This window comes from Nesoenas mayeri (assembly GCF_963082525.1).
Source record: "Nesoenas mayeri genome assembly, chromosome: Z".
NCBI classification, from domain to species: domain Eukaryota; kingdom Metazoa; phylum Chordata; class Aves; order Columbiformes; family Columbidae; genus Nesoenas; species Nesoenas mayeri.
Genome location: NC_137542.1, coordinates 23,249,018 through 23,268,959, shown reverse-complemented (window position 1 = coordinate 23,268,959; position 19,942 = coordinate 23,249,018). Strand labels below are relative to the sequence as shown.

Below are 19,942 nucleotides of genomic sequence, written 5' to 3'. Positions count from 1 at the left end.
AGTTACGAAGTTAATATCAAATACTGATAATGGTTCTCGTGCTTATACTTTGTCATTTAGCTTTTGGTTGTCCAGTTTTCAGCTGTAGTACAAACATTTTGATTAATTCCCCTCTGCAAGATATTTAGTACTTGAAAATCCCAAGTTAGCAATTTACAAATGAGAAATTTTCAGTATGGTTTATTCGCAGTGAGCTATGCAGATAACATGATCACGTAATAGTGAAATTTTCTGATGAAAAAATAGCTTTTCTCCCATCTGAATCAGTTACATAGTTCTAGTTTAGATTAAATATTCTACAGGTGTAGATGAATGATCAGGTAGGACTCTGCACAAAAACTGACGCAAATAAAATGAGTGACCTCTCTCAGCCTGTTCACACTGACAGCCAAAGTAGGCAGTAATTCCCTGGAAATAATGGTCACATTAACTTAGGATCTTGTGCTTTTTAATGATTAAGGAATGTCTTCCTAGGCGCTTAATAAATGCATGGTTAACAACTTATATAAGGAAGAAGACTCAAAGCATGGAATAAAATACCTCAAATATACCTTGTGTATTTGATGTGCAAAAGAAAGATGTGAGCCATCAAGAACTCTTACTGAGAAAAGTTCATTATGAATAATAAATATTTATAAAAAAGAGACTCTCTTTTATTTGCTAACTGCTAACTGAGTGAACTAACTGGTTTACTTGAAACCAAGCTTAACTCTCCTTACCATGGATCTCCATGCAATATAGATATAAACCTTGAGAATAATAGTCAGCAAATACTTAACATCCATAAATTTCCAGTTGACCAATTCTATTCCACCCACAGTGCTTTAGTGATCCTACAGAGACACCAGCACTAAATGGGGTTGACTTCCAGACAAATCTAGGGAAAACAGTTCAGGTTAATGACTTTTTAATACCCTTCATTGTTGAGACATATAGTTAAAGACCATGCTCTGTTCTTAAATAGCATCAATATCTTCTTGACACTGCTAGAATTTTTTCTCAAGTTTTCCTGCACAGAGACACTAGGCACTTTCACCTTTGTGAAAAATTCTGCTCTGATGCTTAGTGAGAAACTCAAACTGTAGGTTCAAGATCCAGTCAGATCTTAGAAATTTTATTTAATTTTCTAAATTTGTTATTTTGTATGTCCAAGGATTTTTAGCATTTCAGGCTGACTCTACTGACTGATCCTGCAAATACAATATATCACCAACAACTCCGCTGTAAAGTGCACAGCTTTAGTTAACTGAACATATTGCAGATATCATACCTGAGTAGAGAACCGAACAAATAGAGAAGCCAGCAATGCTTGATGACTTTTAGCAACAAGGAACGGATTAAATGAGATAAGCACTTGTCATTTTGGACAATATATTGACACATTGTTGTTCTTTTTGGGCATGGGAGAAAATTATTCCCTGGCCTCAAAGTTATGAACTCTATAGTTTTGAAAATCACAACAAACTAAAGCCTAAGAAACAAAGTTCTAAGTGGCTCTTTCAACATCCTGCTTTGACTTATTCTTCTAGTAGCCTACCCATAGGGCAGTTGAGGGTCTGCAGCTTCAGGAGAGGCATCTTATCACTCTATGAAAAACTGAAATGGAATAATCTTGATCCTGGTCAGGTGCATGAACACAGGAAAATGCATTTGCAATGAGCTTTGCGAGTCTATTTTGATGTCTAGTGTTTACAAAGCTATTTGCTGTTCTACAGCACTAGTTCTGCAGGTAGGTTAAGCTGTGAGTGAAAAAAATCTCTCTTCATTTTGATGAAGTATGGAAGCCATTCAAACACACCTTATCTACAAGGGAAAAGTAGTGAATAAGGTTAGTAAGGTGTAGGAAATAAAACCAAAGTCAGTAAAATAGAAACCTGGGAGGGGCCCCAGGGAAAAGCAATACTTTCTTATTATGAATATGGCAAGTGAGAACAAAAACTACCTTAATGCTTCAGCTTTCCTGTGGAAAAAAGATTATTTCTCCATCCTCTTTGTATGTGTAAGGCCTTAGGCTATACAGTAAAGAAGCAAATACTAGCTTATCCAGTATTTAACTGACAAGGGGGCACACTTTTCCTATTAGAAATGCAACTCTCTTAAAATTTTGTCTCTCTGAAGTCCAATAAATCTAGCATTGTTAAGGTTACAAGTTCTAGCCAACCAAGTTTTCTCCCGAGAAACTAGGTGATTATCAATCCCTATCACGGTGACAAGATTCATTTAGAAAAATAACTTAGTTGAAGAAAAGTGTAAGTTTGACAGTTGCAGACTTCAGATTTTAAGGAAACAATCTCAGTTCCTTGAAATTTTCATTCTGCTTTTAAAACTTCTTTTGGACATGTGCAAGTGTCTTCCTATACTGCAGCCATAAGGACAGTAGAATGGGCAATAGATTTTTTGCAGATTTTATGTATTTTGAAAGTTTAGATTTTATGAGCTAATCAATGGTGTGGTTTGTAGTTAATGGCTAAATATTTCAATTGCAACTAGAACAGTCTGAATGATGGCCCTGAATATCAGATACTCCTTCTGCTTTCTTAAATTTTTGACTGCCTTGGCGGAAAACCATGGTTTATGTTCAAAATAATGCAAGCAATTATCCTAACTGTTAATTCCAGAAGGTGTATGAAATCGCAAAGAGATATCCTTAATTGTAGCACCATATGTGGGGTTTAAAACAGGGGAGAGAGGTACCACACTTTATCAAATCGGTGGTGCATTTTTATCTTAAATGTTCTTTCTTGCACACTCGGTAGATGGTGATGTTACAGTTTATGTGTCTGCTGTTAAAAATAGTGAAATAGCCAATACACAGTGGTGGTTAGAGAAAGGATGTCATTCACCATGTTCTTCCTATTAATAAGTAATTAATGACTGTTTTTAGCTCTGAATAAGGTTTCTTACTCATTACCAGTTGCCAGCTGGAGTTAATAAAGTACTAGTGTTAACAAAATATGCAGCCATGAAATTAAAATTTTCTCCCAGTTCTTACCTGCATCATCTGAAAGTGCTGTGCCAGTCTTTGAGCTTAGGCTTTGATTCAGGCCTTGCTTTAGACTAGTGTTAACTGTGTGGTCTACGTTATTGTGTCTTAAAGAATCAACTGTTGAAACTGTATCGATTGTAGTCAGCTTAAGTATCATCTTAAAGCTAATCAAGTATTCAAGTACTTTGTGGATGTGGGTTGTTAGCAGAACAGAGTGCAAGACAGTTTAATAAGGTTCATTTGCAACACAGATGAAAAACAAGTATTGAGACAGCCTGACTTTCCAAGGACTTAACATGTTATACGTGCATACATCTTGCTTTAAAAATCAGGACATAGGCTTTTTTTCCAGTCTTTTTGTTCATGTGTCATACTCACAGCTAAAATCAGCCGATCTCTTTCAACTAAGTCAGCTAGTTTATTCAAGAGCCTTCCTCGCTCTGAAGCATCCATTGTACGCCAGGGTGACCCAATCTCAAAAGCTTTTCTAGCTGCTTTAACAGCCTTGTCTACATCTGCCTGCGGGGGAAACAGAGAAACTTTTATAATCAGTAATTGATTCTGTCATAAGTCTTCTTTGTTGTTAAATATGTAAGATAAATTAGAGACACCAACATAAATCTAATCAGAATTAGTACAGTAATTCTAGGTACATGGATTATTTTCTTGCAAAGACTTTTGTTGTAATTTCAGAAATGCGACCTTCTCTAAGTTTCTAAAACAAAAACATATTAAGGAACTCTATTTTTAAAACTTAGATTTTCAAATCATCTACCTTCTACTGTCTATAATTGGGGACACACTCACCAGTTACACTGATGATGCAATTTAATCTCTTTTATGTACAAAGAGATACCCAAATCTATAAGTTTAATATTTAAGTACTAAACATCATCTAAAAGTATCGGGTGGTGTGCTGAAGACCAGGTTAGAAAAATCTGTTCCTTAAATTGTTTAATAAAATGAGCAAAAATTTATTATTGAGAAAGATAAATAATTATGTTTGGTTTTGAATTTTTAAGGAACACTTACTTAAATTTAAAATAAGTTTAATGATTGAATAATTAACCAGATTGAAAATGATAAGCCTAAATGTTCTGAAGTCTAAGCATTGTCTTGCTTTAAGAAGTTAATTTGTCAGTCCATTTTTTTTTAATCTCAGAATTTATTATTTATAATTTGGCTTTCACTATAGCAGAAAAATCTACAATGAATTATATGAAATTCATTTCTTTCCAAGTGTGTTCCAGGATATAAATAAATCCAATTAAAAATCTTTTGAGAAAAGACTTTCAGTATTTGGAATACTTCTATATTTCACAATCTTGAAAAAGGTTTCCCATTAAAACAATGACATTAGTCTAGTTTCTTTATATATATATTTTTTAAAGAGAAGGAATCTATACAATATTGTTTAAAGTACTTCAAGTATTACTTTCAAACTTTTTTTTTTTTTTTTTTTTTTTTACAATTGGTTAGTAAAATATCCTCTGGGGAAATCATCAAGGTTAACTAAGCCAACAAATAACAGCAAGTCGATTGTTCTAAATGTAAACCAGATCTTAAATATTTAACTGATGTTGGTAGCAACAACTAATGTTTACATACTGGGAGTGGGGTGGATAAGTGGGGTGGAAAACCCCACACAGACCTGCTAGGCAGAAAACCCACAGAACTTCCTAATGATCTTTCCAGGAAGTTTGGGAAAAAGATAGGAAGGATCTTTGCAAATAGCATTAGCATTACTATAGGGTAATACTGACCAGTCATCTACATCAGGTATCTGAAATCTACCAGATTAAAAATAATTACTTTTCTTCATAATCTGTCAGAATGTTATAAAAAACCTCACCACTTATCTGTCACCCAGAAAACCACATTCAATGAACATTTAATTCATCTTATTTTTTTGTCATCTCTTTTGATTATATATATTCTATAGCTTTTCAATATGACTTGGAAGTATGCATTGTTTTTTGCTGGAGAAGAATAAGGGAAAACCATAAAAAGTACTTGTGTGAATGAAGTAAATTAAAACGAAATACGGTGCCATGTGTTTTTTCTTCTACAAGTGCAGTGATAAATAAAACAAGAAAAAATAATAAAGTTAATGTAAGGCTGTGAATAGCTGTAAGAAAAAAAATGTTCTTCGACTGTATGAAATTTAATTTGGGTACCTAAACCTATACCATGATTATAAAGACGGATAGCTCCTTTCAGAGCTAGTTTAGACTTTTTACAGAAGAACCTTTACTTTACATGCAACTGATCATTTGTTAGCCTGCTTTATTACAAGGAGCCTTTAGGATTAGCAAATGTAGCTTGAAAGATCCATCAAACTGAAAGAAAAACAATTCCCACCCACATGTATGTCTATGCTTTGTAATCTCTACTTTTTCGTTTTTTTTTTTTTTTTTTTTTTTAAATACCACTGCATGGCAGTGTATAGCCCTTTGTCAACCCTATTGTACATACAAATTAAATTCTTAAAGTCTCTTGGCTCATTATCTGAAGACTAAGCTCTAGAATATTAGGTTCACAATGGCTATGTAATTTACTAGATTTGTACAATTCACTCAGTAATTTGGTTAATAGCAGTTGTCATTCCACATTACTTTGCAAAATTATTGGAGAGAAAGCAAACTTGTGTGTTGAACACTATTACCTCTTTATTTAATGAGTTGTTAGAGTGCTTGTAAGGACAAAAATTCTGAATGGTAAGTGAACACTTGCAGGTCATGAGTAATTTAATTTGAGGATGATCAAATATCAGGCCAACCTGATTTCCTATGTAATCTGGTTTTTAAACACTAAATAGAGAAGAGGTAGAAGCAGCAGAATTTTACATCAAAGCATATGTGGCTCTAGGGGGATATGATTCAGAAATTAACAGCATGCTTATGAAATTATTTGATTGAGAAGAAAAAGAGCCTGAAATAAACTTAGTGACCCTGAGCACTCTGTATGGGTAACTGGGACTGAAGAAAAGCAGGGGGAACTCACGGTTAGATATATGAAATGATCAAAAGCTGGATTCATGCAGACTTTCTCACCCATCTTTGTCTAACAAAAGGTCTTAAATGTGTCTTCACTATGACCTTCTTAATAGTATGTATTCATTATTGCTGATGTGCGAGACAGATAGCATTTGAGCCAAAGTTTATAAAGAGATTCATGATGAAATTACAGAGCACAGTAACTGAGATTCAATGAGCACAGGATGTTGAATGAACAGTTGAATGAAACCACATTTCAATTCAGAGTGAATCTTTGTACAGTAAATTCAAATATTCTGAAAGTGATTGTGCTTATTTTACCGGCAGTTAATTTTTGGTGAATTTATAACAGAGAGAAACATAAGTTTCATGGTAGTTCTCATAGATAAATAGGTGTTTAATGGAAATTTTGCTTCTAAGTTTAAAATACACTTTTTATACAAGTCATTCTAGATATACATATTTCTTGGCTAACATAAATATCAGATGTCATTTCGTGAGAAATGTGAGAAAATTTTCTCACTTTTGGATGTAAAAATTAAAAAATGTAGAAAATTATATAAATATTTGCAAAAACCAAAAGTAAGTATAAAACCAGTTTTATTTTCAGTCAGAGTCATCACTTTTTGTATATTGTGTGAAATGGAACTAGAACATTCTCTTCTTATGCATATTTCTCTGAGTTTATAACAAAAAAAAAAATTTGGTCACAGGTTTTAAAACTTTTTAAGCAGAATTTTTTATTCTATTGAAAAAACTAACCTCTGTACCTGATAACTTATATTTAAACTATACGGTAGCTCCAGGTAAATCTTTTCGGCAGAAAAATACATAATATAACAAAAATACAGAGCTGCTTACTGGAAATATTTGTTTACAGGTATCAATAACATTTTTAGTCCTCTGCTAAAATTAATCAATTTGTCATGATGTAGAGAAATCAGTTTTGGTGGAATACAAGTGTCTATTTGACCTTCAGCTTCAGAATCTTTATTAGGAGTATGTTCCAATAAATTTTTTACAAAACTAAATTTTTGAAGGGGGCAGTACTGAGAAGACATATCCATAGCTAAAAATGCTGATCATCTTTGCAACATCTGTGTGAGAAAATATCAATATCTGTCCACTTCATGTCATCTATAATGAAAAACTTTGTATAAATGAATAATTAACAGATTACATCACTGTTTAAGGAAGAGCCAAGACAAATAACAGACTCAAATTACTAGATGCCACTCATCAAAGATAACAAAAAGAATAAATATTTTTAACAACAAAAAACCCAACCAAATAAAAATTTAATCAGAACTTTCATCATATAGGCAAAATCTTAAGAGTATAGCAATTTTCAACTTTTGTTTACAAATGATATTAAGGTTTAGTAAAAAAGCCAAGAATCATGTTTGCAAAACAATGTATATAGGATGAAGTAAGTATATCTCTGAGGTGAATCCTTACATTGACACAGATGGATGCTTCCTGCTTTTAAGATGCAGAATTTAATTTAAAGCTAGGGTTAAGACCATAAAAAAACCCTACCTTGTCGCCTTCTTCAACTTCACAGATTTTCTCTTCATTTGCAGGGTTAAAGACTTCGAATTTTTTACCACTGATTGAATGATGCCACTCATTGTTTATAAATATCTGCAGGGTAAGAATGAGTGCAACAATATTACTAACATATATATAGCTGTTGTTCATGACCCGTTTTAAAGAATGAATCTATCTTTCACAGCTGTCAGCTGCCTAATTGATAGGTATCTGAATTAAAAATGGAATAGCTGTTTCTACATTATTCTGAAGAGATGAGTAATCAGTTATGCACTTAACCGGGAATAGCCTTTTAAAATTAACTTCAGTTGGAGAAGAAAACTTTCTACATTATGTTTTCACTTTGTTTCATATCATAATAAGATACTGTAACAAAGGAGTTCTTCCTCTCTCAGAATGAAGTCTGTGATCTACAAGGGAGTTACAGTCCCAAATGACCTACCCAAAGCTACCTTGGTTTCCTGTGCCCACAGGATTGATAACAATGGAGAGCCTTTCTGTTATATGCCCCAACAAAAGCAAACCCAGTCATTTGGTTTAGTATACATAGTACAGGTAGTATCTGGGGCAACATTATTTTGTTTAGCTTTGTGTTTGTTTCACTTCAGTCTCTCCTGAAAAAAAACCCCAAAACAAAAACAAATCCTCCCAAAAAAGCCCCAACCCCCCCCAACAAAAACAAAAAAAACCACCAAAAACCACCCCCCCAAAAAAACCAAAAACAAAAACAAAACCAACAACAACGTGATAAACATAAACAACAGCAAATTTTTCCGAAATTAAAGTCAAGGCTAAAAAAACTCCGCCACAGTCAATTAAATGAAACAAAGGAAGAACCACTTAAGCAGAGTAAAAAGCAAGCAATTATACTTCTCTCTATTAATGTTACAGAGGAAAAATAATTAGAGATTAGTGAGGGGTTCTTTTTTTCTTTTTTCACCAAAATACCCTTGGCTTTCTAGATTGGTGCTTCATTGAATGTGATTGTTATCAAAATTTAAATGCAGGAACATAAGGCTCTTAATATTCTGCAGGAAACACAGAATTGACTCCACTAAATAAAGACAGGAATAACAGAATAACAAATCTAGAGGAAATGGCTAATGTATTCCTCAGAAGCACCCTGTTAGTAAGGTTAGAGAAAGACAAGACTGTCCTTGCTATTGGTAGTAAGTAGGTAGATATTTCTATTAATACCCTGATTACCTCCAATTTAATGGTCACAACTACTGAATCTTTTGTCACCATGACATTGGTGACACTTCCCTGCCTCCCCATTCAGCCTTTAGCCATAAAATGCAAGTATATTCCTGTTATTCTAACTATTACTGCCAAGGACTGATTGTTATTGTTTGAACTGCAAGGGTATTACAGCAAATAAATAGTACTTGTTTCCATTTTGATAGTTTTTCATACTTCATTTCAACTGTGAATATCTCTGTTATGTCCCTACACTGATTTCCCTCAGCAGACACCACCACTCTTGATTTTCCATTGCCTCAGACATCATCTAACCACTTCCACTGATCTGTTGCCCTCATGTGCAACATCTATATTCCAGGAAAAACAGACCAGCATGCTTTTCTCATTTAACTGTTTTCTCCTGACTTTTACCTGACAAGAACTGGAAAAAGCCTAATAATAAAACCAAGAAAATAAGCTAAAATTGTGCTTTCCTCAATCTCGCTAGAATATCCTGTCATTTTATTTATAATCTTTCTATTTCAAGCTCTTCCTAAAGTGCTAAACACATAGCTAGCTATTAAACAACACGAAAGAACAATAATTGCACAGCAGCTGGCCCACACCAAAGTTAATCATAACAAGTTACCCAGCACCAATGAAATAGATACACAAAGTTCATTTAATGAATGTTAAGAACTGTGTCCTTACTCAAAGATTAAACCTTTATACTGGCTGAAAGCACATTGTGTACTGAATTTACTTTGCATGACTGGAACAAATACAATCAACTGCTGATTGCAACATTGCTGGCATACTTAGAACAAGACCTAAACAAAGCAAAGTGGGCATTGTTGCTTCCCGTACTCAACTTGTATGATCTGTAACCTTTCGTGTTATAACAATCCCAGAAATTCAAACCTAGGTCCTTTTGTACAGGAATAAGTAAGTGACAAGGGTTATGTTACAGCTGAAGGAATAATTAAATGTTTGAAATCCTTATAAAGTTTAAATTACATCAGTGTCATGCAAAAATACTGTATTTGAAGATGACATGAAATTCCCACCATTTTTGTTTTGCTTTTAGTAATAATTTTGTTGTCTGTTTGGTATGGCACTTTCCTTTTCTTTCAAGCTTAGGTGTCCTAATTTCAGTTGTGATAGATATTCACTTAAGATGATGTCCAAAGAGGGTCTTGGGAATAAGCAGTCTTGCATATCTCTCTGTTTTTTGGTCACTAAATATTAAAAAGACTGTTGATGAAATCTGTAGAAATTAGTCGGCGTTTCCATTAAGACAAACTAACAGACTAACAAGAAAATAAACCACTGCAATTGCACCTGAAAAATCAATATTTTTCAGTTGTCTAAGGAAAATATGATACCATACACACTATTTTAAAAAAGTAAATGTTGTCTTTTAAAAGATGTACTTTATACCATTATTAAAATAATGATAACATTTCCAAATTTTGTCTTCTGTCATATTAAAGATGATACAAAATGAAATGATCCAGCAATTACTACGTGTCAGAGAATAAAAAATCTACTAAAAATATGCTCTACTTTAGTTGAATTACTGAGAAGTTATATGATATTACACAGCTTTGAAAATTTAGAAGGCAAGGAGAATGAAGGACATCAACCTCTGGGTGAAATCTGAGGTACTTATCTCTGTTCACAAATGCATAACAGAAACTGGGCCTTACCTGTAGGTGCACAAGATCTGTTCTACCCTAGAGCCTACCATCTCTGAGCCACTGCTGGAGAAATTGTCAAAGTGAGTTAACTTTGTCTCTGACTCCATAAGTTAGCCTTGAAAGAGAAAGGAAAATCTCATTCGAGAGATCTGATACATGGCACAGATGTTGAAGACAGGAGGCTATGTTGCTACCAAGTGTTGTGTAGGTTGCTATTTAAAGTTGGCATGATAATGTATACAGTCTAATGTTAACAGTACCTGCCATCGTCTGTATAACCATCTCTGCAGTCTCTGGGTCAGTGCTGAATGGTGTCACCACCCTAAGCCACCTTCCCTGTGCCTGAGCCCACCTTCCTGTTGCTGATGACTTCCCTTCTTGCCCTCTCTCATTGTGCTGCATTATGGCACACATGTGAGATATTGATTGTGCTCTTCATCAAGACCGTGGCAGGCTCTGACTGTACCAGGTATTTTGTGGTCACATTGTGCCTATCTTTAAAGTTGCAGCATCTAGCCTCATCTTTAGTCACTGAAGCTTAACTGTGAGACCAGCTAGCTGAAAAGATGTGATTCCTGTTTGCTCTCCTCTAGGATTAAGGATCCACTGTTGCTGCTCAGAACAACAGGGCCTTTTAAATAGAAAACTGGAAAACACTTTGAAGCAGGTAAATCAAAGAAATGACGGTTGATTCAGGCCAGGACAAAGTGAAGACACCAAAACTGCAGAATAAATGATTTTTTTGTCACACAGAGCTGGGATTTAAACCCTACCACCACAACCACGTATGTTATGTAAATATGACAGCTTTCAGGAAAGAAATTTTTTGCATAGTATGAAATTGCTTACACTGACAGACTGGATGGTTGCTAATAATTGGTGACTAGTTTGGTAGTAACTACCAAGATCAATAAAAATACCATCTCTAATTGGATATAGTAACAATTTGCTATTAATATATTGTTGTATGTTTCAGCTTGTTTATATGTTGGTACCATATACAGAGTTTCCTTGCTGCCTCCTAATACCAGGACTGACCAGCAAACTTGTGATTTAACAAAAGCTGCCAGTGAAATAAACATTAAAGTTCCTTGACATTTCAAATATGTGATGAGGTTGATTATAAGAATACCCATACAAAATTCTAACCGCTATGAAACAGCAAATATAGCACTTAAATGGTTACTATGAAAAAAAAAAGCTATCTTCAGTAGCTAGCTACGTTGCCAAGAAAGGAGACAAAGTAAAAGGTAAATATTAACATAACATTGTTATGATGTTACAGCATACCAAATTCATATCTGTCTGTGAAAGGAAGAGTAGCAAAACATACCATTTTTGGAAGTTTTTAAAGTATTTGTTTAAATACTATATTTATTGCACCAACAAATATCACCCAGAATATTAGTTTAGAATATTTTTCTTATTGATGTTTCTAAACCATTTTCATTTAAAACATAATTATATTAAGTGTACACACAATGTTGTATCAGGGCTGTATAAATTAAACTATCCTGATGTCTTCTGTAAGCTAGACAGCAGTCTTTCATATGCAGATATGTAAGACAGGAAAAAGAAAGTCACTGCTCTCCAAGTAAGCAGTGTTACACACATTGCAGGCAGCTGCACTCATAAATGTGCAAGCAGCCATGCTCATTTAATACTGTGGAGTATATGTTGCAAACAAATAGGATGTGAATCTCAAAATCCAGGTAACATTGAAGTACCAGCCAACAGCAGCCTCTGACAACTCCACTGTCCTGCTGAAAAAAAGAATGTTGGGATCATCTTGGAATAGATTACAGAGTTTTGTCTGTCAGGCAGAACTCCACTGGTAACTTAGATTTTTTTTGAGCTGCTTTGTTAGACATAAATGGAAAAGACCTACCCTTCTGTGGCACATGCTATGCAGGAGGTTACTTGTGATGGCTGAGTGTGGCTCATGAGGTTTAGGGCTGCAAATTTACTTTTGCAAGGATTTACAAGTGTTGTTTCAGGTATTTTGTAAATGTTATTTCACTGGTATTTTTAGAAATAAAATGGTTTTTATTTCCACAATACAAAAAAATTAATGACTTTCAGACCTCTTTGCTCTAGATCAGGAAATACATATTTAATTTAGATGAGACTGTACACTTTTAAAATATGATTTTTAAAATAGAGCCCAGATAACAGGCTATTGAAGGAAAAACCCTTTTGACTTGTTTTATTTCCCAGTGTCAGAGTGCAGTAAAATCTTGATTCTCTGAAATGACTGACTTCAGATAATCTGATCCCATTGACCATTTTGAGTTAAGTTACGTGCAAGACTACAGTATTTCTGTCTTTGTTTAGAAAGTTGATTTTGTCACTCAAATGACCTGAGCAGAGAAGAGGGAGACAAGACATGCTCTTTGCCTTTCTTTGTCATCCTAATGTGTTTTTTTTTTCCTCTTCAGTCCTTGAGTATTTTGAAAGGATCATAAGCCCATTTTATACTATAAAGTAGATGCTAGATGTAGTGCCACATTAGTATCACAGTATCACAGTATGTTAGAGATTGGAAGGGACCTCAAAAGATCATCTAGTCCAATCCCCCTGCTGGAGCAGGAACGCCTAGGTGAGGTCACACAGGAACATGTCCAGGTGGGTTTTGAACGTCTCCAGAGAAGGAGACTCCACAACCTCCCTGGGCAGCCTGTTCCAGTGCTCTGTCACCCTTACTGAGAAGAAGTTTTTTCTCAAATTTAAGTGGAACCTCTTGTGTTCCAGCTTGATCCCATTACCCCCTGTCCTATCATTGTTTGCCACTGAGAAGAGTCTGGCTCCATCCTCATGGCACTCACCCTTTATATATTTATAAACATTAATAAGGTCACCCCTCAGTCTCCTCTTCTCCAAACTAAAGAGACCCAGCTCCCTCAGCCTTTCTTCATAAGGGAGGTGCTCCACTCCCTTAATCATCTTGGTTGCCCTACGCTGGACCCTCTCCAGCAGTTCCCTGTCCTTCTTGAACTGAGGGGCCCAGAACTGGACACAATATTCCAGATGTGGTCTCACCAGGGCAGAGTAGAGGGGAAGGAGGACTTCTCTTCATCTACTAACCACCCCCCTTGTAATCATCCTGTTGTCCCCCAGGACTCCCAGGTCCCTTTCTCCTAATATGTAATTTCCCAACCTATACTGGAACTGGGGGTTGTTCCTGCCCAGATGCAGGACTCTACACTTGCCCTTGTCAAATCTCATTAGGTTATTCCCTGCCCAACTCTCTAGCCTGTCCAGGTCTCGCTGGATGGCAGCACAGCCTTCTGGCATGTCAGCCACTCCTCCCAGCTTAGAGTCATCAGCAAACTTGCTGATAGTGCACTCAGTTCCCTCGTCTAAATCGTTAATGAATATATTGAATAATATTGGCCCCAGTACTGATCCGTGAGGCACTCCACTAAATACTGGCCTCCAACTAGACTCCGCACCATTGACTACCACTCTCTGGCTTCTCTCCTTAAGCCAGTTTGCAACCCGCCTCACTACTCTGTTGTCTAGACCACACCTCCTCAACTTAGCTGTGACGATGCTGTGGGAGACTGTGTCAAAGACTTTACTGAAGTCAAGGTAGACCACATCCACTGCTCTGCCATCTTCCATCCACCTTGTTACATTCTCATAGAAGGCTATGAGGTTGGTCAAGCATGACTTACCCGTGGTAAAACCATGCTGACTGCCCCTGATAACCCTCTTATCCTTGATATGCCTTGAGATGGCACCAAGGATAAGCTGTTCCATTACTTTCCCAGGGACAGAGGTGAGGCTGACCAGTCTATAATTACCCGGATCCTCCTTCTTGCCCTTTTTGAAGACTGGAGTGGCTCTTGCTTTCCTCCAATCCTTGGGCACCTCTCCCGTCTTCCAAGACTTGGCAAAGATGTTGGAGAGCGGTCTAGCAATGACTTCAGCCATCTCCATCAGCACCCGCGGATGCATCCCATCTGGACCCATGGATTTATGGATGTCCAGACTACTTAATTGCTCCCTAACCCAGTCCTCGTCGACTAAAGCAAACTCCTCCACTGACCTGGCTTCATCTGGGATCTCAGGGGTACAGGGCTCCCCAGGACAGCCTCCAGCAGAGTAGACAGGGACAAAGAAGGCATTCAGTAACTCTGCCTTCTCTGTATCTTCTGCCACCAGGACACCCACCCCATTCATCAGTGGGCCTACATTGCCTCTGGTATTAGTTCTATCCGCTATGTATTTGAAAAAGTTCTTTTTGCTGTTCTTGACCCCTCTCACCAGCTGTAATTCTGAGGAGGCCTTGGCTATCCTAGCTGCCTTCCTACATCCTCTAACAGCAGCCTTATATTCCTCCCAAGTGGCCAGCCCCTGCTTCCATGACCTGTAAACTCGCCTCTTCTGCTTGAGCATACCCAATAGATCCCTATTCAACCACGCAGGCCTCCTAGCTCCCTTCCTTGACTTCCTACGTGTGAGGATGCTCTGATCCTGGGTGTGGAAGAAGCAATCTCTGAATGCAATCCAGCTATCTTGGGCCCCTTTTCCTTCAAGCAGTCTTGCCCATGGGATTTCCCCCAGCAATTGCTTGAAAAGGCCAAAGTTAGCCCTGCTAAAGTCCGGAGTTGCAATTCTACTTGCTATTCTGTTCCTGCCACACAAGATGCTGAACACCAAGTGGAGTGTCCAAGTATTTGACTTGGACAGCTTTGTCTCAGATGGGCCATACCATAGCTCTCCTGAAATAGATTTTAGGGCCCTTACATTAAGTGTCATCACCTTATGAAACATAACTTCTTCCTGCATCTTCCCTAGAACAAGGACTCCCTTTTTATGGGTTCAATATTCTGCAATGTCCACACAGGTTTTCAGGCTTCAGTACTCCCGTTGAAGTAGCATAAAAGTACAGCTTAGAAGAGAAAAGATTTCATTTCTGATGTTGCAAAGATACTATACATGATCCCATATTCAGCATCTGTCTATAAACTTATTTTTCATCAGGGAATAATTTTTATGTAATTCGCTATTATTATCATAAACTATAATCCAAACTACAGGGCTGTAGTCAAGAAAAGTAACAGAACTATCTAAAATGTGGACTATCCTAAACTTAGCTATTAAGGGTAGATTTATAACTATCAAATAAATGTCTAAGCTATCTTCTCTTTAGATACCAGAAACTCTTCCAAACTTACGGTACAAGAAAAAGCATAAGGTCTTCCCATCATAAATCTGTCCCCAGATAGCCAACAGCTCTTGCTATGATACAGCTTTTCCTGACAATGCTTTTCACATGAGCCTAGTTATCTGTTTCACAGAGCTAAAAGTGTCCACCAAATTTCAACAGCTGCTCAGCTGCCTGCTCACAAGCTTTCTACTGCAGACAGTAAACCAGGGAATGATATCGTTAGAGTTCTTTTAGCAGTCAGGAACAGTGAAGAGGCACCAGGGCTGTGGCTGGGCTCCCATATGCTGGAGACAATTCAGCATCACTTAGTTGAAGTGATGCACAGTGCTGAAAAATTGTTGGCCCATATTCATACCCACTCTTACAGAGAGAGTCACTCAGATATTCTTGAGTTTGATGATGGCAATAAATCTTACAGTTATATCTAAACCTGAAAGGGGACTGTGGCCCAAGAGGAGGCTCAGTTCAAGTGCTTTAAGTTCTGATTTACTAGTCCCAAAATATGTCATAGAGTCTCACTGTATTCTATCAGCAATGCAGTTAAAATATGAAATTATTTAAGGATTTACTAAAGGCTGAAATTGTAAGCTTCAAACAAATACATCCGTATAGAATATCTGCTGTGAAATCTTACCCTACCCTCCCCACCCCACCCAGGTGTTTTTTTACAATATTTTGATATTTGGCTAATGATTCATGTAACTTTTCTTCCCTTCGGAATTGTACATTATTTTTGATGCAGGAATTACATTTTATGGCTGCAATGAACTAATAAGCAGTGAACATACTCTTCCTATTAATTATCTATTTAAACTTTTTGATTTGTCAGTTAGTGGCTTTGTTCCTACAAAGTGAGCTGATCTGAGAAAGAGTGTGGCTCTATAGTACCTTTATAGTTGGTTACCTCTCCTCTGATGTTCTAATCAAATTTTTGTGCTTTTAGCCTTCATATTTGTTTGTGAAGCTAGTGGTTGCAACATGTGTGATACTCAGCTACAGTTTTTCTTCTCCCAGAGTGGCTTACCCTTCCACACTTTCTGTTTTTCCACAGGCAGGTTAGTGAGAGAATCTGCTGCTGTTTTCTCCCCCTCATGTAATTTGACAACTTAATAATTAACTAATCTGAGTTTCTCAGATTAAAGGAGCACCAAAGGGCTTAGTGTATGTGAAAGCATCATGACAGAAATAATTTAACAAACAATCACTGTTTAATTCCTCAGTGCAGATTAAGGAAAATGCTTACTAGTACATTTTTAGCTATCTACCAGCACTCATTCAGTTCATTGGAATATCTTTAAAGGACATTCAGATATTAAACCAATTCAAGATCACTTTGTGGTTTAACACCCAAGCCAAAGTTTAAAGACCATTTAATATAACTATTGAAATTCCCTGAAGAGTAGTTAGTTTTATACTATATATGAAAGGCATAATCTGAAAATGAGCTGTACTAACCTCTAGATTTGTAGACATATGGAAATACCTAGTTAAATTACCTTTATAAACTGCCCCAAATGATCCCTCTCATAGAAAATGAAATACAGTGAGTGTTAACTAAATAGGAAAGTCCTTGGAACATATCCTGCAGATCTTTCTTCGGATCCTTGTGTGATGGCTGATGCCATGGTAGAAAAGGAGAAAACTGAGTTTCCAGAGCTGAGAGATCTCTGTTGTCCAAAATGCTTCAGACAGAAAGGTTAATACCTGAGCAGTAATTAATGCTTCTCTCAACTTGATCCCTTCAAAGTAACTAGTCAAAATAATCCCACACCCCACGTTCTAACTTGTGTGGAACAGGAGAGGAACAAAATGGGCAAGAAGACAAGAGTGGAAAGGCTTTATTAAATTGTTGGGTATGGGATGACATTTCTATTACCCCATCTCCCTGCACCTCAGTACACTGTTCTGGCTTTCAGACAATCCCATGTGACATCTGAAGAGAGGAGGAAAGCACTGCAAAAATCAAGCGTCCTTAAGGGTATTTTGGACTTTTTCACTTGTAGGTATACATTTTTTGTAAACAAGTGCATTGTATTTCTGCACAGTTACACAATGTATGCAGTTTTTAAGGAAATGCCCTCTATTGTCAAGACAAAAGAAACTTGGGCTTGCTATGTGACACTCTCCTTAGTTGCACACTATACGCATTTCAGCCATGCTGACTGTCTTGTAGTTGCTTCTTGCATTAATGGAATAGGTGCTTGGTAGTTAAATACTTTTGAAGGATAGAAATGTTTCTAGGATTTTATATCTTGCATATTCAGTTACATCTGATTTCTGAGCTGGCTTTTTGTTCGTATTGGTTTTTTTTTCCTTAGGTGAAATAAAAATCATATGAATAACACTGTATTTTCTGGAATACCACTGTGACTTAGGTACTAAAGTATCTTCCCTGAATTTTTTTTTTTTTTTTTGAGAGAGAGAGAGATAGAGAGACAGGAAGAGCAGTAGAGAGCTATTACATGGCAGAACTACATAGCTTTCATAGCCTGTTAAATATTTACAAAGTAAGGTCCTGTAAGATTTATTCAGGAAATATATGTGTTGAAGTTTGGTTATATTCTTTTTCCATGAGAAAAATAAAATAAATTGGAATTCAAAAGGACCAATCTGGATAACGACTGAACACTTTATATTTGGAAAATAAAATAAGCAGTGGTTCTGGAAAATATAATTTATTTAAATTGCAGTGGTACTGAGAAAAAAACTGAACAGTGACCAAGGAGTATCCAAAGAAAAGAGGTCCTTTCTAACTAATATTTCTACCTGAATGCTTCAGAGAGCAGAGTTTCAGTATTTTCTGCCAACAGTTTGTTCAGAATTCTTGCAGATATCACTGTCCTATGATATAAAACAGGCAAAGCATCTCTTCAAGCTAGGAACACATGCCTGGATTCAGACCTTCTTTATCTCTGTATTTCTAACTGCATATGGAAAGAATTTGCTATGGCAAAAAGTTTATGGTAATATTGAGTAACTAGTGATGGTAGACTTTATCTGTTTTATTGATAGTTACTTGTCTAAGCTAAAAACCAGATCCATTATCTCAAAGAAAATATTTGAGTGGAACAAATTTTGTTTTAGTTTCATTTTCACACGGCCCTTTCCACAGGACCCGGTTTGGTAAAATGATTTAAATCTGATTGCAATGTGATGCAACATACTAACATTTTGATTTGTTCTTGCTGTTCTGAAAACTAATATAGTAATAGAAACTTTTCTCCTTTGCTCCATTTGTACTTTCTGGGAATCTTATAACTTCAGAAAGTTTGTTTCAGGAGAAAAACAACACCCACCTCAAGAGAAATATGAAATTATTCTTTCACACTTGTGCACTTCCTGAAATACTTAGGTTAAAAGGATCACTGAACACTAGTTGCAAATATGTATCATATCAGATACAGGTCAGAATAAACATTTTAAGCACTGATTTACAGTTCATGTGAAATTAAAATAAGTACATCCTTCTCTCTGGGCTGAATGTATACAAAAAATTAAGAAACACAAATGCTACTAACCTTGGTGTACTTAATTTTCAGATCTTTGAGAGGTTCTGGCAGTGCTGGCAAACCTGGAGCAGGACTTCTGTCTGAACCTTGCTTCTCCATATTTTCAGTTGAAGAGTTTGAAGATGTTTCTGAAACACAGGTGAAATAAGGTATGAGGGAAGCACAGTGATTTTTGTCCGGACTGAGCTCTTAGCTTTATTTGTGCTTTTTTATCTGTACCAGCTATGGTAAATTTGCATACAGGAATATGATTGGATGAAAGAAATCATGGCAAAAAGGATGGTGCTTATTTTTAAGGCCAAAAGCAACAGCCTTTTCATTGAGCTGAGACCTCAATTAAGCAAGCGTTGCTGAAACAATCTGCTAAGCCAGATCCTTCAAACTTTTTACTGGTGAACAGAGTTTAAAGTGCCTTCATTTTACCTGCAAAATTGCTTTCTCCCAGAAGGCAGGTACCTCAGATTTTAAGAGAAGTTCTTCTTATACTTAAAGGCATCTCTGAAGGTAAAGACAGACTTGTTAGCCCTGGAAAAAAACTAAGCCCTTCTCACTGGAAGGCTGGTGAGAATAATTCCCAGAGCTGGAAAGTGTTCATTGGAAAGAAGCCACCTTAGGTTATGCTTTAATACGTTTGGACTACATTATAATCCCTGTAATTAATACCAACTTTGTAAATCACAGAGACAGGTGATTATTATAGTGACAAAAGATCCTACACGTCTTTCAAAATATGCGAAGGTAGGACAAAATTGATCAATCCAGAAAAAAATATTATGTGGGTAGAGCCAAGCGAAATCTTGTTCTTTTTTTTTTTCCCTCAATAACACCACAATTTTAAAGAC

At 36.3% G+C, this 19,942-nt stretch overlaps 1 protein-coding gene across 1 annotated transcript in view; it reads right to left on the bottom strand.

The window, feature by feature from the left end:
* Nucleotides 1–19,199, bottom strand: part of ALDH1A1 (aldehyde dehydrogenase 1 family member A1) — a gene marked incomplete at both ends in the record, with an annotated part of 36,838 nt that extends 17,639 nt beyond the window's left edge. The window contains 3 exons of the mRNA XM_080362926.1: nucleotides 3,365–3,505; nucleotides 7,522–7,626; nucleotides 19,110–19,199. Coding sequence (XP_080219052.1) covers nucleotides 3,365–3,505; nucleotides 7,522–7,626; nucleotides 19,110–19,199 — 336 coding nt within the window. The remainder of the gene's footprint in view (nucleotides 1–3,364; nucleotides 3,506–7,521; nucleotides 7,627–19,109) is intronic.
* Nucleotides 19,200–19,942: the final 743 nt, after the last annotated feature.